We start from the raw sequence: 27,703 nt of genomic DNA on the forward strand, positions 1-27,703 counted from the left end.
AATTGCTGAGCATTTCTAATAGATGTCTTTGCTTGTACTGTTGTATGCAACCATTTCTCACTGCTAGTAAGAAAAACAATATTGCCAATGTGATAAACTTTATGCCTTGAACATAGTTCATATTCACGTACAAAACTTATGGAGACTTGGCAAAGGTGTCTGCAGCTATTGCCTAATTCTGTGTAATCTGTATCCCAACTTGCAGCTTCAGTTTCTATCCACCAACAAGGTGTTTTCCAAGCTTCTTTAACGCCTGACTTACATTTACTGCATTCACATCTGAAAACAACTTCTACCGTTTCCTGTCTAGTGAAGAAGACGCAAGACAAGACTTATGTTTCTCAGAAAAACAAATAGCTGTATTTCAAGAATCCACAGTTCCTGGTCAGGAAAATTTTGAGCAATTCCTCTGAGCAAGTTCTATAGGTGGGAGGCAAGGATTGAGGGCATGAGAACTAGGTAATGTGCTGTCTCACAAGATGTAAGCCTGTGTTGCAGAGCTGTGGTGTGGGTAGCAAGATGGCTACCAGTGGGATCCAACTACTGTGGTTCCTTGGGAGCAGGATGCCTGTAGGCTCTTCTCCATCTTCTTTAAAAATAACTTATTCCAGTCTCTGTTTGAAATATGTCCATCTTTTCCCCTTTCTTTGGTTAGTTGTGCTAAAGATGGACAACTAGCTTTTCCTGACAGGTAGGACCATAGTGCTAATAGTCAGGGGCATTGCCACTCAGGGAGGAAAAAGAAATAGCAACTCTTCAGAGTGCCACTGAGGAATCTTTTGTTTATACTGTTGTGAGTGTGTGTCATTGGTCCTCAGTCAGACATCTAAGCAGTAATTCATACTGGAATGTTTCTAGCCATTAAAGTAAATTCACAGGTGTAAGCAGGCCCAAACTTCAACCAAAAAGTTCTCAGTATTTTATTTCTTTTGTGCATAAGGAAGTAAAATGCAAGTCTCAATTCTCAGGTGGTCCTGAAATTATGCAGCTTGATCTAGAAAAGCTACACTCCTTGTTTTTCTTCACCTCTCTGTTAAACCTGCCAAGCCCTGTTGATATTGATAAGGATTAGTTTTTTGTTCTTTCTTGGATGAATTGAATCTCCTATTTGTCAGTTTAGAAATTCCACAAACTCAGAGGCTAAGGGCATTCTCAGAAGGCATCTTTCCAGATGGTGTTTGCAGTACAGTGCATGTGGCCATCTGACCCAAGTTTTGCCTCAATATGCTGTGTGTTTACCATGGGCTCTCTCTCCCTTTAATTTTCCCCAAATCAGTTTAGAGCATCTCATTTACTAAGTCAGTGGGTTTGCATATGAACAGCTAATCACCAGCTATGCTGAGTTCTAAAGCTGGAAAGCAAGGTGCCATTGAGCCAATGTCTACCTGCAATGCTTTAATTAATTTCTCAGTGATGTTTCTAGCTTCTGAATATTTTGCTGCTGGTTTAACACAGAGGGAGATGTTTGATATATAATGTTAGGGGTATGCCACCAACAGCCCAGATTCAGATTTTTCCAAATGTGCCACTGCACTACTTACAGGATGTGTTGTGTATGTAGTACCATCTGCCACCATTGATGCTGTATTCTGTAGAATGAATGCCAGACCCATTTGGAAGTCTTTACTATGGCATCCAGCTCATCTGCTCTTGTTCACTTCAGCAGGTGTGAGAAGACCTGGACTGCCCTGCTGTGAAGCTTAGAAACTGTGGAAACCACAGCCAAAAATGCCCATTTGGACACCATGCCAGCTGATTCACTCAGAGCCAGTTCATTAGAGTCTGCATGTTGTGCTTTGCCAACGAGCTGATCTCCCACATCTGATGCCAGCTATGCCTTTCCTTCAAACAGCTGACATGTGTGCAAAGGCATCCATTCCAACTCATACGTTGATTCAGCTTTTGCTCTAGTGTCACATTAATAGGTATCAAAGGCTCACTCTTTTCTCACTTTTGACCGTGTAGATGTTGCCTCTTACTGCCTGGCAGGTCTCCAGAAGAGACAGGTCTGAAAGCTCCTGCTCAATAGGAGCTTTAAGGCTTTAACTCTCAAATTTTGAACTGTCAAAATAGCACAGTGAAGTTGCTCCAACTTACCTATATTAGAAATTTCACACAGTGCTTTACAGTAGAGTTGGCATTAGGGTCATAAAGTGCTTCACATACGGAATCTCAGTAAGAGGAGTTGTTTTCCCTGCTATAGGTTGAGTGCTTTAAATATCCACTGGCATTCCAAAGTTATTAAAAAAAGAGAAGTTTAGTCCTGATCAGTTTTCTCAAGGGAAATTACTTAAGTGGGTCTGAAAGGTATTCTAATGATATTTAAGGCAGAGCAATCTTCACTGTAATTTCAGTAGTCTCACTTCATAGGCACTTGAAAGTATAAAATGCCCAACAGGTCATTTAATCTTGATTGTCATCTGACATTAAGACCATGTATGTACTGAGATACAGATATCTAGCTTGAAGGCATCAACCTTCTACACCATAAACCTTTGTCAGCAGCCTCTTTCACCAGTGTTGGTTCTGGTGAACCTGTGGGTATGAGCTTAGCCCCTGCCCAGCTGCCTCCCTGGCCATCACTTTGTGTCACATCCAAAGCAGTTCTTTGCAGTCCTACTCAATTCTTCTTTTTCTTTCTGGTGTCCGTGAGGTGAAAATCCTAACAATTCATCTTGTGGTTTCCACTGTCTGACATTATGGAAACGAACATGGGACTCAGCGAGTCCTTTCCCAAACTTGGGGTGAGAGTGAGCTGGTAGTCCGACTTGAGCTTGTCCCCAGAAATGCTGTTGTCTGGTAGGCCCCAGCGATGGTTTGCTGAACTACTGAAAACCTAGGCATCAGTCTTGAACATCCATAGTTAAAATGAGGTAATGAGGTGGATTCACAAATACCTGCATATCAGTTTACACATCTTATCAATGTTTGTGTCATACACCTAGGAATTCAACAGATCCAGGAGTGATCGTAGGCAAGTGCAGTGATTTTTGGACTGGAGAGAGAAAAGAACCACATCTAGATTTTTTGGTCTCTCTCATAGTTTTGCAGTGTAGTCAAAGTCACTGCTCTTTTTGTAACTTTGGAGACAGGCAGGTGAACTGCACTGTTTACCAAAACTCAGTACTGAAACTTAATATAATGGGTACCCAGAATTTTGTTTCACCCACCCCAAAACTGTGAGCGTAAGCTAGGAATAATAGCAACACTTCAGTCCTTTCCACCCCTAAATCTGACTTGTCTACCAGGACAGGCTTACACTGTGAGATAGGTACAGCAAGCAAAATCTGGCAGTTGTTTTATGCTGAGAAATGGATATGAATATTCTATGCTATCAATGCAAGAAAGTAAGTAATGTTATCAGGTATTCCTGTGTAAAATACAAATTTAATTCCTAGCCTCCTGACTTAGGTGTTGGCTTTGAACTGTTAAAAACCAGAGGGCCATTTTTTAACACACATGGATGCTAGACACTGTGCTGAATACTTTCTTGTGTCCAAAAATCCATTGTTAATGTAGCTTTAATAACTCGTTCCTTCAGCATTCTCACCTCTACTGGTTATTGAGATGAGACCCAGCTCCTGCATGTAATATATATGTGTATTTTACTTATGCTCTTTACCAACAAAGAGCTAGCTCTTCTTCTTCTTCCCAAGAAAACTAGAAGACTATATTCATATAATACGGATTCTGAGACTAGCCTGATGTAGAAGGAATTTTTTTCTTTTCATACAATGAGGGAGAGAAAGTCATAAAATGAGAAAACTACATGAAATTTATTTTATATATGGGGATAAATGCATAGAAATGGACTCAGTTACATTAAATGTAACAAACATGTTAGAAAAGTGGTTTCCTAAGGTATTTTAATTAATAAAAACCCTAATTATTACTGAACTTTAATTGGAAAGCCTGTAGAAACTTGGAAAGAGGCAAGGAAAAACTTATTTTTGAAAAGAGTGACTAGCAGATGAGAATGTGATTACTGGTGATGCCTGCTTATTGCAGCTATTCTTGCTGTGTTTTTGCTGCTGCTTGGAATATGAGAGTTACTTGCTGAAAAGTTGTTAGTTTTAACCTTAATCTCTTACATGATATCTTAGGGGAGTGTGATCTTTGTACTGCAGATAATAAAGGTATTAGCTTACCCCTTTAAAATTACAGATACATATGTGAGAGCTAAAACAGAGATATTTTGGACTTAACTTTTGCAAAAAGAAAAGCCAGTAGTTCCAATATTAAATAACATATACTAAGTATTACAGGCTTCCACATAGGGAATTTTCTAAAGGGATTACATGAGCATAAGGGAGGGAGAACTGACTTTTTGGTGGTTAGAAAACAAAGAAATGAAACAAGAATTGGGAATTTTGTTAACTTTTGGATAATGTTTGTGATGTTTAATCTCATATGTTCTCTTTGTTCTAGCTACAAATGTCATGGCTCATCCATGGTGTCTTGCTGGGAAATGTATCCCTGATGCTGGTTGAGAACAAGACAGGAAAGGAACAGAGCCGGATGTTCTGGCATTCAAATAACAGCGAAGGTTTGGGAATATGGCAATGGACGATCTTACCTCTCCCAGATGTACTGGATAGGTATGAGTCTTCTCATCATTCTCCTTCATGGTGATCTGTCATTTCATCACTAGCTACCTGGCAACGAAAATGGCCAGCATCACTCCAGGAAGTGGCTCCCTCAGGGAGAGGAAAGCACTTTGACCCCAGGAGGTATCTTCAGTTACAGGCGGTGAATGAGAATAACTGAGTAGTTAGAGCAAAGCACCCAATTTTACAACTCCGGAGTGGTGGTCTTGGTTAACAAATTGGGTCACTGGGAAGTGTACAGCAAGGTGCTTAAAATTCTGTGTCTCCATTTCATTGACTGGAAATAATCAGTCTCCTGACATACTGTTTCATGGAGCATGTTTGATCTTCTTACGTGGTTTGCTAGACTTGGATGTGAGCTCCATAGATGATTTTTTTTTTTTTCTGGGTATCAGGGTCACCACTGTTCAATGTGTCTAGATCTGAGGATTGAAAGGGGTGGGAGAAGAACCTGCTGAAAATCAAAGATGCATCTGAACACCTTTGTGTTAGCTGTAGCAAGAGGCTCAGCTTAATAAGGGGCTGTCTCAGTTATGACTGTATTCTGGCTTTAAGCATAAAAGGTTTATCTGGTAGCATACACTTAATCTGGTAGCATACGCTTATTTAAAGAGTGTTGTTTTAGCTGTTTCTTACAAGTCAGCTTTAAGGGAATACTCTGTTGTTCATTGTTTACTTTTTGTGTGTGCTCTGGCTTATGCTGTTTATAGAGAGGACACAGACCTACTTTGCCTCCAGCTGCCCTGGCCCTTAGGCTGTAAGATGCATCTACAATCTGTGCCATGAGCACTGGTGTCCTTTGTCTTTTTGGAAATCTGTGCCCTATAAATAATGAATTTCATTAAGGGTTAGTTTGCCTTATAAGAAGCTTGAACAAACATTGTATGAATATGTCTTTTATCTTGCTGGCTCTTGGGGATGCGCGTACCCTGCAAATACAACAAGGACACTGCCAACCCTTCGTTCCTGAATGTATAATTAATATGTGTACGTCAAAGATTTAAAAAATATCAACATTAGCCTTATTGTGCAGTCACTGCTGAAGCACCATTTATAAAAATACCTGGTTGCTTCATTCCCTTCAGCTGTGTTTCCTTTGAAGAATGGTATATTTTCCCATTATTATTTATGTGATTTATTTTCTAATGTTGCCAGGGGAATGTTTTGTACCTGAATTATTCTGTACTCTTATACTATTGGTTTCCTTTAAGTTCTCTCTGGTTGCACAGTCAGGCAGAGAATACTTTGATCTTAGGAGCCAGGCTAGCAGCGGTTCATGTGGAATCACAGATCCAACTGATACACAGTGCTGACTATTACGTATCAGGTGTTGACACCTTTACTTTCCCGTTACTTATGGAGAAAGACAGCTGGGTTCACAGAGTGAAGGGAGTTTGTTGGAAGTTAAGAAATAATCAAGGAAAACATTGAAGTTTTGGTGTCTCTTGAAAGGTTTTGTCCTTACTTATTCACCGAAAGTGCATTAATTTAATGATTTTTTTCTAAGATTAATTTAGTTGAAACCAGTCCTTCCTGGGGAGGAAGAGATCTCCTGTGAGACTTAGAAATACTGCAGGCATCCTTCTTCCCAACTTGAAACCTTATGAAATCTGGACTGATGTACAAATTAGGAAGGAACTCTATGGAAGTGTACACTGAAATGGTACTGGAGAGACTGCAGTATATATACTTCGGAGATAAATGACAGTTTTATTGAACTGTAGAAGTATTTAATTGATACGAATGCAATGCTGGTGCTGCTGAAAGCTTGCTGTGTCTGTCTTTTTCTAATTGGTTCCTGTGTCAGTAGCTGTGAAGGTCTGCATTAGAAGAAAAATGATATTGCAAGGTATTCCTACAGAAGGAGGCGAAAGTTTAAATCACCTCACGGAAGTAAAGCTCTTGAATAAAGCACACCAGTGTACCAGTTCCACACAAAATTAAAGCACATTCCACTGTGATTGGGAAGCTGAATGGAAGGTGTTATTAATAACAAGATAATATGCTCTAAAACGGCTCAAAAGCATGCTTGTTCAAAAGCTGCTTAGCCATAATTTCCATGTTTGGCTTATAGCACTTCAAAGAATCATTAGGAAGACTTCCAAGAAATTAGATGAGCTCTATCTTTAGAAACAGACATTTCTTAAATCCCTCAGGCTGTTGGGAGAAATTATATTTTGGCAGAAAATCACAGCTAGAACACTTCAGGTGATTTGGCAGGAACAGAAAGTAGGGAGGACTATGACAAAGAAGCTAAACTGGGACTGAGGGATGTTAAATTTCTAGCACTGTATTAGCCTGGGCAGCCCTGGACACATGCTTAATTTCCAAGAGTACGATGAGGAGAGGATTGTTGTCTTTCCTCCTATTTGATCCTTAGGAAAGAATCCAGTTGAAATTGCATCATGTGTGAGGTCTTACCTTGTCTGTGTGGACTTTAAAGAGGCTGAAGTCCTGGCTTTTTACATCTCCCCAAAGTTAGCTATCCTTCCTTGTTCTGGAAGGTGTTGGCAAAACAGTCTTGAGAATTGGCTCATGTGGTGTGGAGGTTAATAGAGCTGTAACACAATTCCAAATGCTCAGTATCTTCTGTGTGCAGGGGAGGAAGGGCAAAGGGCCTGGTGAAGGATATGCCACCAAAGCAGCTACAATCAAAGAAGCCGGTTTTGGGCAAGAGTTCCTTGAACTGTTGGATGAATGGATTGTACTTACCAGAGGCAAGTCTCCAGAGGTGCTGTATTTTAACTTTCCACTTAAATACAGTCAACATGAACTAATGATCCTTAGTATATTTCATTTGTCCCCCGTGGAGCCACCTACCCATCCCTGAAGGACATGCTATCTGCAAATCAGATAATCTGCACAGATTAGTGAAAGCTAGACAATTGGTCATTTTTGCTTACTGGACTTCACACATTAATGCAGTGCTAAAGTATTTGGTAGTGTAGACAACTGTGTTATTGTAAAATTGTTTTATTTGATGGAAAATTACTATTTGCTTTCCAGTGACAAATGATGAGTCTGTTAAGAATTGTTCTTCTTTAATTTCACAGAAATGCAAGCAGGAAACAGAGTCTTGAAAGCTCTGTTTAGTTGGTAGTTTGGGTTTGCTTTTTAGTTAGTAAGTAAATGTGAGTTTAATTTTTAATAATGATATAGTCATGGGAATATGACACCAAGAGCAAAAAGAAGCCTGATGTAATTGAAGATGAGTGATTTCTGTAGCTAATAATTAGACATTCTGTTAGTTTAACAGTATGGTTAAGGTATAGCACATAGATAAAAACCAAGCACATATAACAAAGTGACTCTCTGGAGCTTGCTGTAGGCTGATGCTTATTATCACCAACCCATCTAGCAACTGTTTTGCTAGGCAGTGTAGAAGGTGAAAAAGGAATAGCTCTAATAGGTTGAAGCCTGTCTGGAAAAACAAGGCTTTAAGAAACAAATTCTAATTCTCCTTGTTTCCACTCTCTTGGTGAAGCTGAGGCCAGCCATGTGGAGTGACGTGTAGACTAAATGTTCTGTGAGTCCATCTGCCACCTGGATGGAGTTGCCTGGAAGTGGACTCCACATGAGTCAGTCCAGACCAGCTCTGGTCTTTTAAGACCTATGTTCTCTACTACATGTCCTTTTCATTAAAGATTTTACTGTAACTTCAGTCAGAGGAACATTTTATAAATGGCAAGTATTAATAGCAACCTGTCCATCTTCAGTACAGTCTTCTGATAGAAGAAGATTGTATAGAAATATAAAAGGAATGTAAATGTGTCTACTGGTTAGAAAGGTTTTGTTGGCTTCCTTCCTCCTTAAGTTTATTTTTTGTCATTACAAAGTCTAAATTTGTAGCCAGTCTTTAAGTAGTTGGGGCCAGATGGTAGATGGAGGAGTGAAAGGAGGAGTCTAGTTGAGGACCTCAACTAGAAACTAAATTTTTAGTCATAAGTGGCAGCACCATTTGCCTTGTCACTGATAGCAAGACTGGGCTCTGTGTCCTTTTAACAAGGCAGCACATTCAGAAAGTAAAAAACAATTTTGTTTTGGTCCCATTGTGCTTAGAGAACTTCAAAATTACTTTCTTGCTGATGACCTTCTCCTGAACATGGACTGAGGAATTTTGCTATGTTGGAAGAGAAAAACGTGACTTACTTGGAAGGCTAGGTATGGATGTGACCTTCCTGAGGAAAAAAAGCAAAAAAAGTCTACAAGCTTACGTTACACCAGAAGGTGATATTCTGTTGCAACAAGTGAAGATTCATGTCCAGATGATTATACTTTATTCCTTTAAATGAGCTTCTTTAACTGTTCCAGTCTTTCTGGCTTGCTGGATTTTTAGGAACTACACTGGTGCTCATCAGTTTTTCATCTACATATCAAAGTGGGATTCCCTTTCAGTCCTCGGGAGTGAGACCCTTCATTTGGTCTGGCTTTTTCAGCAGCTCTTATCTCAATGGCAGCCAAGACAGCTGCAGAACCTCTCACTGTTGTAGTAAAAAGAGCAGTAAAAAGAAGTTGTCTCATAGTCATGCCACTCTGCTGTATTTCTACTAGCTGTGACTAAGAACTCTTATTGTCTAATAGTTTTTTCTTGCATTGCTCTGTCTTTTCCTCACACTGCTTTCAGATTTTCTTCAATAAGTTTCTGGGCATCAGGTTTCCCATCAAGGAAGAAAGAAAAGAAAAGTTCTTGGCAACATTTTGAACCCAGAGACGTGTTTGTCTCCTGTTATTTTTGAACTTTCTTCCCATTCTGCTATGAAGAAACAGACCCTCCATACAAGTTGGACATAAGTCTCCCTACACATTACCACATATATATGCATTGGTTACATATACACCCAGATCTCTTTGTTCTTTCTTCTTATATCCATCCAGCAAGCCCAGCCTCTGTTGCTCCAATGTGGTCCCACATTACTTTGTTAACAGAGTGAGACTTTAATGCCCGTATCACTGCTTTTCAGCTCTGTAGCATTAACTATGTTTGCTACTGTCCTCCTTTTGAAATACAGTTATTCTGTTGATGGCTGTTCTGTTCATCTGAAAACGGGTGTTTTGGTGACAGTGTGCACAGAGTACCTGTGAGAGATTTTGTACCAATATACGTTCAGTATGGTTGCCTTTAGTAACACCTTTGAATCTCAACCTTTATTACTGGCTATTAAGTAACTTCCTGCATGGCAATTCTGTCACTGTAACTGAGTTTGGTTAATGTGGTTATATTTCTCCAAATAATCTCATTCCACCTAAGTATGTCTTTTATCCCAAATAGTAAGTATTCCTTTGTGAAGTGAGCTAACAATGCATCATTCATAAGAGAGAAGTTAATGGGAACCTGAATGTAATAAGGGTTAGTGACCTGAAACTTCTCTGTTTCGTAAGTACCTCGGTCTCAAGCAGGTTCAGTCATAATTATTTTAGCTAGGTAGAGAGAGAAATCAGTTTCATCAAAGGCAAAACATTACACGTTATGAAATGGGATCTGTACATACAGGCATGCTGTGATCGTGTCACTGCATGGGGGATTGAGTACAGAGGAGATTAACATTCAATCTTGGTTAATAATCCCTATCTTTATGATAAACAGAAAAAAAAATCATTATGAGCCTTTCTAAAATAATGGCATGAAGACAGCTGCCTGAGTCTGGCTAATGGAAACCTGAACCGTCTGTATGAGCCTGGGACAATATTTAGGTGGAATTCAGAGCTGTTACTGAAGGGAGGGAGCTGCAGAATTTGCACAAAATCAGCTTTCTGAGGTCTTCAGTTCAAGGAGAATGTTTTTTGTTTCCCTCCAAACAGAGAAGGATATAATACACCCAAAAGAATAACGTTTCTGTGCAATGAAGACATAAGGATAGGTGATGGAAGCAAAACAGTTTGTCCTCATGGAGGCTATACCAACATAACTATAGATGTATTTCCATATTTTTAGTTCTATATTCCCCTCTGTAAATAAGCCCCAGATATTTTGGGGGGAACCAGTCTTCTGTTAGGATCAAGGAAAAACTAAGTAAGCAAAAAGAACCAACCAAACAGAAAATCCAGGATGACATGATGAAGCTCAAATACTGACCACACTGAAATAAAACCCAAGACTCAAAGATCCTGAGGAATGGGGAAGATTACAGCCCAGAAGCTTTGATGTTATCCTGTTTCTGGCAGATTTAACTGAGTTGGAATATGCTTGGTCCTACCTTTCAAGGAACTGTTCATCTGGATTCAGATTTTGCAGATTGGGCCAAAGAAACAAACCAAAAAAAGCTTATTTGTTATGCCTTTGGTGCCATTTCTTATCTGTGACTCTGAAATATAGTAGTTGCCTGTCGCGTGCCGGTCATAGACCGGACCAAGATTTTGTTTGTATTCTCAGGAACGGAATTAAGACTCAAAACAGAGTCAAGCACCAGGTAACTTTATTTGCCTGACAACAGGTTCGCAAATGCAAGAGAAAGAGAAAGGAAAGAAAGAAAGAATTAGTTGCAATAGCTACCACCACGGAGCTGCGGCGTCCCAACAGTCTGATTCTTCAAGTCTGGTGGGAGAACGTTAGCCCGTTTCTCTCCTATCGCCAAACACCTGTCCATTTTCTTGCAATTCAGTCTGTAAGATTCTCTCTCAGTCTAGCGAATCTGGCAAAATTGCAGGAAGCCGATGAGTAGTGCTACGCTCAGCAGTGAGTTGGCTTTGCAAGTTTCTTATCTGTTCTTGCAAGGACTCAATTGTCTCTTTATCTGCTTGCTTTTCCTCTTGAGCAGCAATTAGGGCTGCCCCCAACACAGCACAGATTGTTGCCTTTCCCCAGTCACAGTTTTCTTTCCTTTGCCAAAAGAGTGATCTGGTCAACCACTGCCTGCAAGTCATGCCAATTCTTTTGAGTCCAAGCCATGCCAGGAAGTGAGGGTAGGTCTTTATAGCCCTACAGTTTATTCAGCCTACTGTGCGTTCACATACCCAGTGTGGATCTTTACAATAAGTTCCTCTGTCCTTTCTCTCCTGTCAGGCACTTCTCAAGGAAGAGCCTGTGCTAAGGGCCCTGGTCCCTTCTGGTTGGTTCAGTTTCACAAGGGTGTCCTGTCTGTGACGCCAATTTAGATGTCGCGGCCCGAAAGGAGTCGTTTCGGAACGACCTCCTTCCCCATGGGACCAATGACCAAGTTCTTGATCCCCCTGGACTGAATGAAGATGAAACAACACCAGCCAACAAATGTAACAATTTAATAATACAAAATGCAAGGCATGAGGTTACATAAATGACTCAATGGCAACTACTCTTAACTAAACAGTTCAACTAAACAAACAAGTCCCCTGCAACACGTCTTTTATGCTTTGACAAAGAGAGGAGGAGGGAGAGAGAGAGTGCAAAGATGATATTACCACCCATGGATCCAGCAGTGTCCCATTGGTCCTCTTGATGTTCCTTCTTGGTGGGGGTCCCCCTTTTTGCTTCTGATGGTGTCATTTTTATACAGAGTCCCACAATCTCTGTATTCCAAGCAACTTCGTGCATATGCAACAGCCTGATGCAGCAGGTAATGGCACATCTGCAGGCCTTCATGTCTCCTCTCACCATATCTCTGCTCTGCAGGAGCTGGTCATTGCGCCTGCACCATATCTCTGCTCTGCAGGATCTTGTTCTTCCCTGGGGTCCACTCTGTACCAATATATGTTCGAGCTGTTGTACCAAGAAAGGTGTGGGTTCCTCGGAACTGCGAAATATTTAAGACAGAAACGGCATATCGGTCTGCCACTTCGCCCTTGAGTGGTTTTTGAATTTATTTAAAACTTGTATCCTTCAGACAGCTGAGACGATATTCCCCAAAGGGGAGATCTGAATTAGGCTTTTTTTGTCCACTGGGTACAGCATTCCCATCTTCCTCAAACAGATTAAAAAAAAAAAAAAAAAAAAGGCCTTTGTATGAGTTGCATTCACAGCTCAGCTGACACTCAACTCTGCAGGATATAACTTGTACTTCCCAATTGTCATACATCTAAGGAACCTTTTTTCTAGCTGTGCTCCTGGGGTCAAGTAGGACAAAAGAAGAGACACATAAGAAGTAATTTCCACTGGTCCTCAAGTGACAATTTTTCTAATATCCAAGCCATTAAAGACTTTCGTAGCAGCCGTATTTTCATTCTTGTGATGAAATCTAGCTTACAAATACAGACTTATCTGACAAGGATTTGGGTTCCATGTGGGAAAGTTGCTGGGATTTATTAAGCCACAAAGTCACAACAAATTTGCCAGCACTAATTTTGCTGCTCCTGTGTAGTTGCCTTCAGGAATACTCTTTCATGGCCATTCACCACAGCATCTGTGTTTGCAGTGAATATGTCTACCCAGTGCTGTGGATCGGTATCTGTGCTGTATGGGTGCCAGCTGAAGTGCTGGATGTGCAGTCAGCATACCCCACTTTGATCTGTGTAAAAATATCAGTGAGACATTGTCACCTCCAGTGTTATACTGAGTCATTGCAATAACATATGTTTTTGGTGTTTCAGTATGAGCTTTCACCAAAGTCAAAGGGAGTTTTTTCATTCATTTCAGGGATCAAACAGAAATAAAAAAAAAGGAGGGGGCAAGGGAACGAGATTGTCTGTGGGGGTTTTTCCATCTCACTGATGTGTGACATTTCCATCTTCAGTTTTGATTAAATTTCCCTTAATTAGCCCATTAAGCTAAAACCACCAAAGCTAATGATTGAAATGTTGGTTAATTGATGATCTTGTTTCAATGAAATTTGAAAGACGTCATATTTCTGAATTAATAGTGGCATTAAGCTGGAGAAGAGAAAAAGATGAACTATTTGTTGCAGAAATGCTGGTCTCAAGAGAAGATTTGTATTGAAACTGCATTCATGTTGGGAAAAATCCCCACAGATTAATAGACAACCAGAGCACTGCTGATGGTCCTAATAGTGTTTGACATTCACATGATTTTTCTACTTTGGAGGTGTTTCTGTTGTTTTTTTTCATCCCTGGTGAACTTCAGGAAACTTCAGGTATTCTGGTCCTAGTGCTCCTGGAGGTGAAACCTGTAAAGCTGACTCTTAAATTGAATGAACTGTAAATAAAGTAGAACACAACCTATTGCATTCTTATATGGGCAAGTTAGATGGCACTCACTTCAATGACAGAAATACTGGTTTGTATCATGCCTTTCTATCTTTAGGGGCTGAACCCTTGATAATTCTCATAACAATCCTTCATTGTCTGAAGAGGCATGACATGAACAGTGCATCAAAGGACAACACTTTGGGACGTGAAGCTTACGTTCTGCCAAGGAAACTGCCCAAAGCTATTTTCATAGGTATTTAGTTGCCAGGTATAAAGAAGGTACCTATTAGTCCTTGCAGAAGTATCTGTCTCTTCTTCTATGCAACCTGAACTAAAGTCTGCAGAAGTGGAGAGAAAAGCTGACATGGAGAACCGTGTCTAAGAACTGCTTATTTGTCTTTGTAATTCATTTTCCAACCTCAGTTCAGCACCTTACAAATGTAAGTATACATCAAAATGTCCACATCTCCAAGTGGCATTTACTGTGCACCCCCAGGAAAGAGGCCGAAGATCAAATGCATCAGAGACTCAGTTCCAGTGGTCCCTTCAGTGTAGCACCAAGGTTCACTGTGTGCAGGATGTTGATTTTCAGACTCAGCCAACTGAAAGACATATAGCTCAATCCATTTCCACCTTACGTCTTCCTGGAGGTTTCAGCAGCACACACAGGGAGGGAGAAGCTTCTGCTGAGCTGTGGCCTTTACTTTATAGCCCAAGGTAGGTCCTGATTCTCCATGACATACCAGACTGTGACCTGTGGTGGTTCAGGACCTTTCACATGTGATTCATTCATGTCTTCTGCTGGCACAGGAACATACAGGAAGAAGTAGATTGGAACCCACTTTGTCTGTCCAACAGCTTTTCTTTAAGACTCACATGGCATGTCTCAAACTGAGCAGCTTATGTTTATGCTAGAGCTTGTAGTTTCATTTGAAGTGGTGTGGGATGTCAGCTGTGGAGCAAATGGGGGAAGGAGGCAGGGGGAAGACAGCTTGGAAGCCAGTTTAACATCCAAAGTTTTTACATTTCTTCCAATTTCCTCCTAGACATAACCATAGTGGGTACCAGGTATACCAACTAAGAACTGTGAGGCTTCTGGCAACATCAAACTGCAGTTGCATTTTCTATGGATTGGGAAGGCAAAAAATACTTTTGTGTTCTTCAGATTGGTTTGGATGGAGCTGCTGCCTTTTGAGCTGATAAAGATGGATCATTTAGGAAGGAAAATTATGTCTTGCTGTTTGGAGTTTCCTTTGGTGCTAGGGATACTCCTCCTTCACCATATCCACTGATATTTATGTCAATCACCTGTTATTTTATAGTAATGGCTCATGTCTTTAGAACATAAAAAGTCTAATTTGGAAAAGTCTCTTCATATGTCCCATGAGCGAGAAATTTCAGTATTGAAGCATCATTGTTGTACTTCACCAGCAGTAGATAAGGAGGAACATAGTTACTGTATCAACTCTTTTCTGTTGTGAATAGACTATGTTCTGTTCGAAACCCTTTGCACCTTTCAGGGACTGCCAGGATCTTTTTCTGTTTGAAATTTTTGCTTTGGTTGGGTCAGCTTTTCTGACTGTGTCCCCATCTATAGCTTAGCAAGAACACCAGTTGGAGAAGACGAGGACACTTCAATCTAGACACCCTCAAAAGGTACATATATCCCTAGGATCTGTTTTAACTTGTGCCAAACCTGACTGTCATCACTGGTGGTGAAAGCTGCACTGTATTTGAGAACAACATGGAAGCTTGTTATCTTTGTTGACTGAGTCAGGTGGCTGAAACAGTCAAAACCCTCATTCAAAACACAGGAACATGCTGTCCCAAAGTAAATGTGCATATGAACAGAGAAGCTTCACTTGAATTTTCTTTTGTGAGTCTGGTGTGTTGGTAAAGGAGAGGTAGAGTTTAAAAATACTTCCTTGTTTTTATAATCTTGATGCATCCTCTCAGCATTGTATCTGACTTGTGGGCCATGGTCAGCTGCTTTTAGAAATTGTTCTTCTTCCTAAGCAGATCAACCTAGTGGCCTTCTATGATGGAGTAACCACATCAGTGGACAAGGGAAGAGGTACTGATGTCGTCTGTCTGGCCTTCTGTAAGGCCTTTGACATGGTCCCCCACAACATTGTTCTCTCTAAATTGGAGAGATATGGATTTGGTGAGTGGGCTCATGTGTGGATGAGGAATTGGTTGGATGGTCGCATCCAGAGGGTAGTTGTTAATGGTTCAATGTCCAGATGGAGACTGGTGTCCCTCAGGGTTCCATGTTGGGACCAATACTGTTTAATATCTTCATCAATACCATAGACAGTGGAATTGAGAGCAGTCTCGGCAAGTTTGCAGATGACACCAAACTGAGCAGTGCGGTTGACACACCTGAGGGACGGGATGCCATCCAGAGGTTCAACATGAGAATCAACAAGGCCAAGTGCAGGGTCCTGCACCTGAGTTGGGGCAACCCCCAGTATCAGTACAGGCTGGGGGATGAAGGTATTGAGAGCAGCCCTGCCGAGAAGGACTTGGGGGTACTAGTGGATGAAAAGCTGGATATGAGACAGCAATGTGTGCTCACAGCCCAGAAGGCCAACCATATCCTGGGCTGCATCCAAAGCAGTGTGGCCAGCAGGTTGAGGGAGGTGATTCTGCCCCTCTACTCCTCTCTGGTGAGACCCCACCTGGAGTCCTGTGTCCAGCTCTGAAGCCCTCAGCACAAGGAAAGACACGGACCTGTCGGAGCGGGTCCAGAGGAGGGCCACAGAAATGATGAGAGGGAATTGCTCATAGGAGCGCCTCTCCTATGGGGACAGGCTGAGAGAGTTGGTGTTTTTCAGCCTGCAGAAGAGAAGGCTTCAGGGAGACCTTATTGCAGCCTTCCAGTACTTAAAGGGGACTGGCTTATAAAGAAAGATGAGGACAGAATTCTTAGCAGAGCCTGTAGCGATAGAAGAAGGGGTAATGGTTTTAAACTAAAAGAGGGCAGATTTAGACTAGATATAAGGAAGAAATTTCTCATGTTGAGAGTGGTGAAACACTGGCACAGATTGCCCAGAGAGGTGCTAGATGCCCCATCCCTGGAAATGTTCCAGGTCAGGCTGGACAGGGCTCTGAGCAATCTGATCTAGTTGAAGATGCCCCTGCTTATTGCAGGGGGATTGGGCTAGATGACCTTTAGAGGTCCCTTCCAACTCAAACTGTTCTGTGATTCTATGATTATGATTTTATGTGGCAGATATGCATCAGGAGAACATGAACTTGCTAAGCTAAGAGGAAAATCTAAACCCATGGGTGTACTATAAATTAATGCATAGTCAACGTACTATCAGATTTGAAGTATTTGGTTGTGAGTTATTTGTGCTCTTCCTGTTGACTTGTAATATCACTGAGGGTGAATTTACAGTGATCTTTCTTCTGATAACATAGGAGTGGTAGAACTTCCAGGCAAAAGCTAGCTGAGAGTGTGGAAGCGATTTAAGGCAAACCTGCTCAGCTTCTAAAAGGACATAATGAGTTCTTGTCTTCCTGTGGACTACCCAGTGTCAGTTCCTCTCTTTTGTGACTGTCAGGACTGTTAGATATCCTTTGCTTCCTAGAGGGCAGATCAACACCAAATAATTTCTAAATTGATTTCAGCCTTTGATTGCCAGTTCCTTTTAGAAACTCCAAATGACTTCAGGAGCCCCAATCTACTTATTTTTTGTAACACTTTAGGGTGTAAATCACTCGTGAGAAAAAAATCACCTTAGGTGTCTGGTTTTTTTTGTGTGCCAGAAGCTGGGGGACTTTATTTTCTGTCCTGGCACCGACACACACACATACTTGCACTTGCTTCAGGTTGTATGCCTCTGGAGGGAAAGAGGGGCTTTTTTTACATCTACCTATATTCATGTACAGCTTCCCACCTCAGATCATCTTTGCTTATTAGGGGTGAGGATACTTTATCTGTCAATTTAATATTTTTATATATGAAAAGAAAAGCTTTTTTTCCCATTCTAAAACTGCTTTGATTGCAAAGAGCTCTGAGTTTCATCTCTTTAACAGAATTTAATCCCTGTTCTTCCAATCTGTGCAGGTTTTGGTTTCAGATCATCGCTTCATGGGAAGAAGGATCTGATGCCATTATTGCTTTTGACAATGTCTCCCTTAGTCTGGACTGTTATTTAACAAGTAAGTTTTCCTTTTATCTAGAAGTGACTTGTCTTTTATTTGCCACGTAATTGAAATTTGGAAAGAGGTTGAAACTGTGAGGAAGTGACTGGGTGTTGTTATTTTCAAGACACTCTTGAAATGTAAAGGTGTGTTTCAGAAATAACTGTGCTTAGATGGAGAAGACCATTCACATGCATACCTTATTAGTGGAGCCGACCAGTGAATGGGTTCCAAGTTTGGCAGTGAATGGGTAGTAAGACATATGGTGTGGGAGAGCCAGCTTCCAGCTGAGACAGTAGCATCACCTATCCACCCAGGCTGTTGCAGAAGCCAATCTGTGATTATAGAGTTCCACATGACCTGGTTTGCTGTGTGACAGTTATGAAAATGAATGACAGTAGGACTCTGGCTAGGGAAAGACAGGCATCCTGTGATTGACACTAACTTTGCAGTAACACTGGGCACAATACTCCAGTTAAATTAGAACAAGCTTATTTTATTTAGACTGACATGCATTTAAGTCTGAATCAGAAACTAGGATCTTCCCTCTCTCCTACTCTTGGGAAAAATTTGTATTCTGATCCAGACTTTGGCATATTCTAGAGGCCAGTCAATGACCAGTCTATACCTCCACTGCCAGATTTCACCCCATTTAGATTTTTATTGAACTTTGTGTCTGGCTTATCTTTCACAATCTCATGCATAGTGAGTTGCTTAATTTGTAAATGTGTTCAATGATCTGTCACTATATACCTCAGACCAACAACTTACATGAGGATTGCTGCTCTGAACACATGAAACTTTTACCTTGGGTTGAGCAGTAGAACTTGAGAGTGTTCTTTCATGTCCTAGGCTTGAAGCTACAACCTCATTTGCCCTGATCAGGTTGAAAACCTCTAAGCCACTTCCTCATCCAAGACCAGTCAGAATGTTTCATCTACTGTGTGTTATGTTAATTTGCATTGGCTGGGGCTGTAAGTCTTTCCATTTATGGCAGTGATACCCCTTGGTTTCTGTGCATAAGTACAATGTACCTCAGGTTCCAGGACTCTAAAGAGATCTTAAATTAGGCTGTAATTAAGAAAGACTGCACATACTTTTACTGGCTAGAAGAAAAACTTTCTAACAGTTGCTAAAGATTGTATTCTGTATTTCTGCCTTGTGTGTTCATTCACTTACTGTTTTGCCCACCACTCATTCCTGTTTATTTTTCTTTTGTCACAGTTCCCAAAACAGCAATGGAAAGGCAATCTGCCTTTTCCTTTTAATAGTGTTATATCCTGAGACTGCAGGCTCTTATTCTCAGCAGAGAAGCCTCCAGCCCCTAATTTAGTTTCAGTTTTGGATTACATACTGATACGGCCACCCCCAATGATAAACCAGTCTGTGACTTCTTGTTTTCTAGTCAATGGAGAGAAGACACCTCGAGGTACCACTCCAGACTCAAGCAATTTGCTCACGAGTAGAGGTGGCCAGAAGTTTGGATGGGAACAAAAGCTTCTGGGAAATCTCCAACTCAACACTGCCCCCATCTCTGGTCCCGCAGGTAATTGTCTGGTCTGAGAAGCATTTTCAGACAGCAGAGATTTCCAACTAGTACAGATTTCAGTTAGATGTGGCTAAATGCAATACAATTCCTTTATTTATTTTTTTTACAAGAGGCTTTGTGCAGAGCTTTTCCCAAGTCCCTTACAAACAAAACAAAACAAGCTCTAGAAAGTAATTGCCTTTAGCTGTTAACTGTAACTTGGATTTTGGTTGCAAGCTGATAAAAGAAAGAACTAGAGGGAGCCTGTTCTTCAAGTAAAAAGCGCTTTTAAACTGTAAGACAGGTTTGTTTGTTGTTGTAGTCTTTTAAGAATAGGCAGGAATCAAAGCAAAGTGTCCAAATTGACATGAGTCCAGCATGTGGTAACCTGAACACCAAGCTCTAGTTAATATAGGCTTGGTTTTAAATAACATAGCTTTGCTTTTTTAGTAATATATTCATTGCACATTGGAAAGAGTACAGCATTGGACTTTGTTTTAAAAACATGATTTTTAGTTAGTTAGAAATGTCAGTCTTGTATGGGCAATGTTATTTCACTCTCCCCTGTCCCCCAGCAACCCTTTCCAGCTTAACTGTAGCAGCCTGGGCCAAACAGATGCAAGATTTCCATTCCCTCCCTCTCACATCACTGTCTCTTCCCCCTTCCAAGCCCACACACTCACAATATCTGTTTTGGGCTCTGCACATGCATTTCTATTTCACTCTGCTTCCTTCCCTCCGTCTTGCCAGCTTCCGTTCTTGATTTGATTCAGGTGGCCACAACCTCCAGCCTACCTGGTGGAGCAGGGCTGACCATGGAAGTCAGAGGTGACTGCATGAGATACAAGCACTTGTCACCCTCAGCACTGTGTGCAGCTCTTTCTCCTCACTTAGTGCTAGCTAGTTACCTCCTAATTTGAAATACCACCCCTCTTAAAGCAGAGAACATGGGCATGGTTGGTATACGCCTCCTTTACTTTGTCAGTAAGCCCAGAGATTTGTTCCTGCTGCCTCCTCTCCCACTCCTCAGTCTTAGAAAGACTTCTCTGAGTCTGTTCTATTCTAGGTTATGTTTCACTTTGCTACCTGCAGAGTACTGTTGAAATACATAAACTAGCGGTGGTAGCTCTCATACCAACAGCAGTCTGGTCAGTGTGGTCAGAAGCTCCACACAGTCTTCAAAGCCTGCCTGAAAAGCTGGATGTATTAGCCGACTTCATGCTGCCATGGCAGGGCAACTTCTGGTACCTGAACTCTCTTGTGAAGCAAGCTCTGGCAGTGGGGCTGATGATGCAGTCTGCAGTGCAGGCCAAGAGTTGCCATCAAGTGGAGTTTATTGATACTTTATGTACTGAGCATCATACAGCAAGAAAAGTGCAAGAGCACTGACAGGAGTCTCGGGAGAATGAGGCAGAGGGAATGAGCCCATATGAGAGAATGCTGGACTGGGTGGACCAGTGCTTTAGCAGTGTAACTTTAGGCTGTGTCTAGCTCTGTTACCGATGTTGTGTGTGAGCTTGGGCTGGTCACAAAGGTATAATTTCCAAAAAACCCTTACATCCTCTTTGCAGATCCTTTGAAGTGTTCCCTTCGATATTTGTATCTCTGTTTCCTGCCTGTAAATGCAGCCACCTTTTACTTTTAAGTGCTTTCAGTATTGCTCTTAGGTCAATGATCTTGTGGTAGGATCCATACGCAGATGTAGATTATGGACTTCTGCCTGACTTTCCATAGCAATGACAATGCTTAAGTGATGATGCAGTTCCCTAAGGCAGCTATACATTTCCTTCCGGGGTTCCTACTGTTTTAGTAACATAAAAGCCATTAGGTACCAGGTGCAGACTGGAGAATGGCCTGAAGTTTGGATGCAAAGTTAATGTAAAGGGGGTGTATCGGTGTTAGGCTAGAAATCTTGTGGCTGTAGGTTTCTTTGAGAATTTTGTTACTTCCTACTTCATGCTAGACCTGAAATGATGGAACATCTTCTAGCTCGTTTGCTCCCTGTCCTATCTGAGGAATGCAATTTAAAGAAATGCTTGGATAGTAGAAATAATGGGAGTCAGATTGCATGGGAGTAGAAGAGAAGGTCACCGAGGTACTTTGAGCAATTCAAATAATTTTTTATGACCTTGGGGTGAAAATTCAAGGCAATTCCTGTGGTATCCAAGACATCTTGCCTAATTTCTAGGCTTGATCCTTGGTCCTGTTCATGTGCTGTCTAAAATTGTCGCCAGCCCTTGAGGTTTGAAATCACCCCTACAGCGATTTTCTCCCCTTTGTGCTTTTGGTGTAGACAGGGCAGAAATCAGAGAAGCTAGGCTGCAGCTTCTTGCAGTGGGAAGTCATTGCATGTCTGAGAGTCTCCACAGCACCAAATCACCTTTTTCCTTTGTGTTGCTGAGTCTCTGCTCTCAATAAGCACTGCAGATGCTTGTTTGGTCCCTGGGCTATGCATTTTACCCGGCTTTAATCTTATTTCTTTCTGCATCCTGTAATACATTTACAAAACCTCAGGCTGAGTCTGTCAAAGCCTTTACTTTGATGGCCACATATTTACTGTTGTGCAAGTGAACCAACAGCATCAGCCTGAAGTCCCAAAGACTGCATTGACCAATACGAGCTCAGCCAAAAGTGATTAAAGCTAATGTGGTCTTTGGCTTGTGTGATGGATCACAGGCTGTAATATTTCCTTCTTAAGAAATAATACTAAAACAAAGAATTGTGTTTCTATGCTGAAGAGACAACAGGATAATAAAATGCCCTCCTCAGGTCCCCTCAACCTACACAGCAGCAAGTACAACCTGAAAGACAGGTACCTCTTTGTTTACATGACAGTAAATCCAAAGAAGCTCTATTGCTTTCAATTTGTTCCTTTGTAACTGAGAACAACCTCTAACATGCACCTGCTGGTTTCGCCTGTGCATGGACATCTATTTTCTGCAGAAGCTATAGTCATCACCACCAACCTCCCTGTCCTCTCTGTTCTCAGGCCCTGTACCCAGTGAATTACTTCTTCAGCCTTGCCATTGCTTATTGTGACTTGGCATGCCTCCACCATATATACACTGAAGGTTCAAAAACACATAACACAGCCACGCTGTGAGGGATCCTGAAGCTTCCAAAAATCTGTTAACCACTGTCATGTGTCACACATGGGATGATGAATGCACTGTGTAGAGAATAAGACCCAAAATTGCTACCACTAATGTGGTGGTGTTGCGCTCTCAAGTTTCTTGATGATGACCAGGACCAACACAGAAAAATTCCTATAGGTTTCAAGACACACAGCTACTTGCAGTGCAAGGAGACCATTAGATAGATGGTCACCAAGCAATGCAAATGCTTTCCTTTTCAATTAAATAATGACGTGTTATTTGCTGATGTGCCAGCTTCTTGCTGAAAGGTTGCAGGTGAAACTTGATTCTAAAAGAAGCCTGCAAAAAAGTAAGAAAACCCACATATACCAGGAGATTGAAACAACTTCAGTGGAACTAGGATTTTTGATTGAAACGGTTAAATCTGTGCACAGTTTATTTTAATATAAATCAAGTTTACTTTGGCTTCAATTTTAAATTGATTAGGTATTAGTTTAAGTAAAACTGAAAGCTGCTCAAACTGTAGGATTTCTCTACAGGGAGTTTAACTACCAATTAAAAAGCCAATTTGTATGAAACCAATGTAATTTTCTTTTATAGACAGGGAGAGAATATGGGAAATTCAGGCATAAAAAGATACAGTGAGGAACTCTAGGTAAAAAAATTGCTATCATGGAAACTGGAGGAGACAAAATAGGATTCTTAGTAGGCAAAAGAAGATAACAAGACATAGAGCAATCAAACTTTAATTAAAGATTTCTGGTGCTTCTGAATAGGCTGTAAATACCATGAGGATAGCCTCTCTTTTGATGTTTCAGCTTCTCATCTGTCCAACTGACAACTTACTCGTGTCAGGGCACACAGCACAAAAATGATGTGTTGTGAAATGCACAAAAAGATTAACCTTTTTTCCCCTCAAATCTTGCATTGTTTTGTCCCACCTGATCTGCATATCCACCAGCCATTATGTGACCATGGTTTCTTGCATGGAAACTGTCATCAAATCATTTTCTCATCCAAACTGGATTACTGTTTTCCTTCAGCTTGGGTCTCTTCCTCACAACACTTAGTGGTTGCATAGATTTTGTCTTTTGCATCAGGGAGAGTCCTCTTACGAATACTTACATGCCTGTTTCTAGGAAGAACTCTGAGTCACATTAGTTAATCAGATGAAGGAGCTGAAAGAAACAGCGGAGTGAGTATTAAGTAAAAGAAAATTGCATTTGGTTGCTCTTTGTGTGCAATTATACTAACTGAACTGTTGGCATAATGCAATAAAGGTATCTGCAGAATTTTATTTTTGTATTAAGCGTCAGTTAACACAGTGAATAACAACTCAATTCCCTCCCCCCAACAGAAGCAGCATTCTGAACAGTGATGGAAAATGTTCAGATGTGGATAGTGGGTTCTCAGATTATGTAAGGATGAATTTCTTTCTTGCAATGTTTACACTTGCTTTCTCAGTAGGCCTGAAATAGCAAAGGTGCAATACTGAAAATCAACATACAACCAGATACCAACGTAGCAAAGTTGAATTGGCATAAATGCTCTCAAAGAGTTAATCATACAATTGAAATAAACAGAACAATTCACACATTTTAGACCTAAATTTTAAAGCTGCACACTCTTAAGAATGGCAGTTTAAATTGTGCAGAAACTGCTGTAAATCTCGGGAAAGGTTTTGAAATAATTTTGCCACCTCCATCCAACTTGATCTTTGTTATCCAACATGCATTTCTACTATCCTTTGTAACTGTGAACAAACAAATTCTAAAAAGTTAGTAGCATGTCTCACTTAACACCCTTTATGGAAGACTCCCACTATGTCTTTAAATGAAACATAAAAGAAAAAAGAAATTAGTTTTCTTCATGCTGCTTTGTTAGTTTCTGGTTCCAGAAGGTAGCAAGAAACAAGCCATTCTCATTGCTGTTCAAAATCTGCAATGCCCTTGCCCTGTTACACTGACCACAGATAATTTCCCACAAGGATGCCCTGATAGAATTCCCTTTATATGGACACTTAAGAAAAATCTAAAGCATGAGTCGGGCTTTGAGTATTTTTTTGAAGTGACACTCAGGATCAGTCTGGCATACATTTGTCATCACTGCAGATGCTCTTCTTGCTGAACTGAAAAGCATGTCCACGACTTCCATTGCCACCCTCATTTAGAAAATGGAAAGACAGAGGTAGAAATAGTAACTCTATAAATAGTTGAAAAGCTGGCCTCTTCTTAGACTAGTCATACCTGTGTAACTGGTCTGGTATTGCTGGCAAGACTTGCTAATTTCTATGATCATTTTATATCCTATCAATATAATTGTGTAGACACATTTAACAGTTCAGGGACTGTGATTGTGAGACCAACCTATTTCTGCCATCTACTGTCATCTTTCAAACCCCAACCCTCCTTCATTAATCTCTGGCAAACTTAGTCCTAGAAAAGGTAATAATCTGAAATTGCTGCTCACACAACACTGTTAAACTACAGAAGCCAAAGCAAAATTGAAAGGTTTTGCCTTCCTTACATCACTAAACATGTTTCTTATATATGCTTGTAGTATATTTTGCCTACAGACTTTCAACACAGATCAACTCTGGAATTACTTGTACTGCATAACTGAGATTGCTCATACACTGAGTAAAAGGTATAATCCCCATGCATACCGTGGTGCCAGTGCCAGCCAAATGTTAGTGAAGATTAAGATGGGCAATTTCCTGTAAGCCTCTGATTTCCCATATTGGCCAAGTATTGTAAGGGAGCTTGTGAATGTTTTTACAAATAGATTAAGCAAGCGTTCTGCTTTTTCATCACATCAAGTTTGATTACATCTGCCTTAGAGGAAGAAGTAGAATGAACTCCCTGAGGGACAACTAACAGAATTAATTGTGTCCAGAAGTTTAGCCACTGGGTTTTTTATGCCCCTGAAGCATGAGACCTTACGGCCCTTATTAATGCTTTTTTTACTCTATTGGAAGTAGGGGTACCCTCTTGGCTTGAATAGAGGTTGTGGCAGCAAGTTCCACAAACTACCTACACATTGTTTTAAAGCACTGATGCATTTCACTAGTGCGGTACTCTAGGTTCCAAAATAAGCCAAGTAGTATGGTGCTTGGTTGGTAATTTTCTCAAATCAAATCACAGTAAAGTTTTGGTTTGGAATGAGTTGAACCTTGGTTCAAACCAGCATAATTTAACAAATGATAGTTAATACATTTAGACCATTGAGGTACAACTGAAATGCCTATGTCTGTTTTGTGATATGGAGTTTATGTGCTATATGTGCCAGTGAAATTGCTTTCTATGTTAGAAGGACAAATGTGCTTTGGGCTTTGCTCCAGTGTTTTCTCTTTATTGTTGCTGGTTGTTATTTGCAGCAGTGCTGCCTTGGGCTGCAAGTAGTATCAGAGCTTCAAAAGAATTAGTCATTTTAAGTCTTTTGGGGGTTTGGGTTTTTTTTTTTTTGTTTTCCAAGAGCAGGACATCACTCCCCTTTGCTGTGGCTGAAACCCAGTACCTTGGTTGCTGTTCTTTTTGTGTATGTAGCCAAGCAGTGTGAAAACTAGAATTTCTGCTGTGCAAAAGAAAATAAACATGAGTGACTGTGTGTGTAAATATAACAGTAAATATAATTTGGAAAGAAAAGTTGGGAAGAAGGAGTTTTTTAAAATCTCTTTTAATAGAGCCAAAATAGCATTTCTTGCAAAATGTTGTTGCTGGGACCTTAGCAACGTGTTGGGGAGATTGCCAGGGAGCTTAAGGAAGGCAAATGTGTGAGTGAAAAGGCAGAAGACTAAATGTTTCCTCTGCCATGTTTCTTGTGAAAGTGTGGATTCCATCAAATGAACTGATGTGTAAATTATTCACTGAAATGTAGTACCCCAATTCCGAACCTCAGTATAATCTTCACTTCTTTTTTTTTTCCTCTGCCTTAAACAGGAATTTCCAGTTTTTAAATCCAGTTAGCATCTTGCAACTGTCAATGACAGAATATATACATTTAACTAGATGTTTGTTTTCATCATGGGAATGCTCAGCTGTTTCTGGAAACCAGGCAGCTGTAACCTGCATGAAATTGGGCAAACTTCCAAAATCTGCTAGTTGTTTGGGAAGATTTGGACTGGAGAGTCCTGCTTTTTTTCCCGTTTTGTGAGAGTGAGGTGCTGGCAATGTTAGCTTGTCGCATGCTGCAGAAGGAAGGAGAGCTATGCCAGGCAGTATGCAACAGACCAGAGTTGTGCACCGATGGAAAAAAAATCTACGCTTCTCACCTAGCTGCTGAAGGATTTTCGATTCAGTGCTGCTGCTTTAGTCTTTGGAGATCAAAATAATGCTTCAAATTTAATTACTGTAAACTACTGTGGCAAGCAGCAACCTGTGGAAATGCTCTCTCTGAGTTCATGAGACATGCTACAGTCATTTCTAGAATCAGGAGAAAATCAATACAGGGAGTGAATCGTTATTCTTTCTTACAAAAAGACGTGGTGGGTTATCTAAGATGGGCAGTACTCTGGTCTGTTACTGGGTTTGTGGTCTAAGATCTTGGGCTACAGTTATATCTGCAGATTGACAGTTGGCTTTATGAAATGTTTAGGAGAGCAGAGGAAGGGAAGCGCAAGGTTTTTAGTCTGTATCCAGAATTATAACTAAGACCCATCTGTCCTAATTGTGTTGAAATGAGGGGCAACTTCTTCCCGTGCCATATTCTGTCCTATTTAATTCAGTGACAAAGCTGTTACATGTTGGACTGGCTTTCAGTATCATGTATGAAAGTGCATATAAACAGGAAGAGGACTGTCTGCAAGTCAAAGCAGCAGTGACAAATGAAGAGATCGGGCAACACCTGGCTGTAGGTTTTACTGAAAACTTTGCTTGTTCAAATCAGATGCAGTCTCCCCATGGACTTCACTTGGGCCAGAATCCCTCCTGCAATGTTTTGGGCAAAGGTCACTGCCCAGCTCTGCTACTTCTGAAGCATGTCTTCTCCCATTCCTGTCTACCAGCTACCTGAATAGAGGAAGTAAATATGTCTGCTAGCACTGACTGTAGCCACTGCAGGACCTGGGAGGCTTAACATATGAACTTATGAACTATATACCACTGTATGGATTACAGCAGGACCACTTTTGAAATCTAAGATAGTACCTCCTGTGCTCAGTCATCTCCAGGTTCCTTACATTGTACTCCCTGGCATAACGTATCTGTGGTTTTTCATTTCCCATACTCTTGTGCTCTTAAAAGCCATATTCTAAGAGCTTAGATGCACAT

At 40.8% G+C, this 27,703-nt stretch overlaps 1 protein-coding gene across 1 annotated transcript in view; it reads left to right on the forward strand.

Moving 5' to 3' along the window:
* ALK (ALK receptor tyrosine kinase) overlaps positions 1-27,703 on the forward strand; it is a gene marked incomplete at its 3' end in the record, with an annotated part of 246,977 nt that overhangs the window by 182,840 nt on the left and 36,434 nt on the right. The window contains exons 8-10 of the mRNA XM_081998640.1: positions 4,429-4,598; positions 17,737-17,831; positions 19,219-19,359. Of these exons, the coding sequence (XP_081854766.1) occupies positions 4,429-4,598; positions 17,737-17,831; positions 19,219-19,359 (406 nt within the window). The remainder of the gene's footprint in view (positions 1-4,428; positions 4,599-17,736; positions 17,832-19,218; positions 19,360-27,703) is intronic.

Source organism: Phaethon aethereus (assembly GCF_964289735.1).
Source record: "Phaethon aethereus genome assembly, chromosome: 3".
Taxonomy (NCBI): domain Eukaryota; kingdom Metazoa; phylum Chordata; class Aves; order Phaethontiformes; family Phaethontidae; genus Phaethon; species Phaethon aethereus.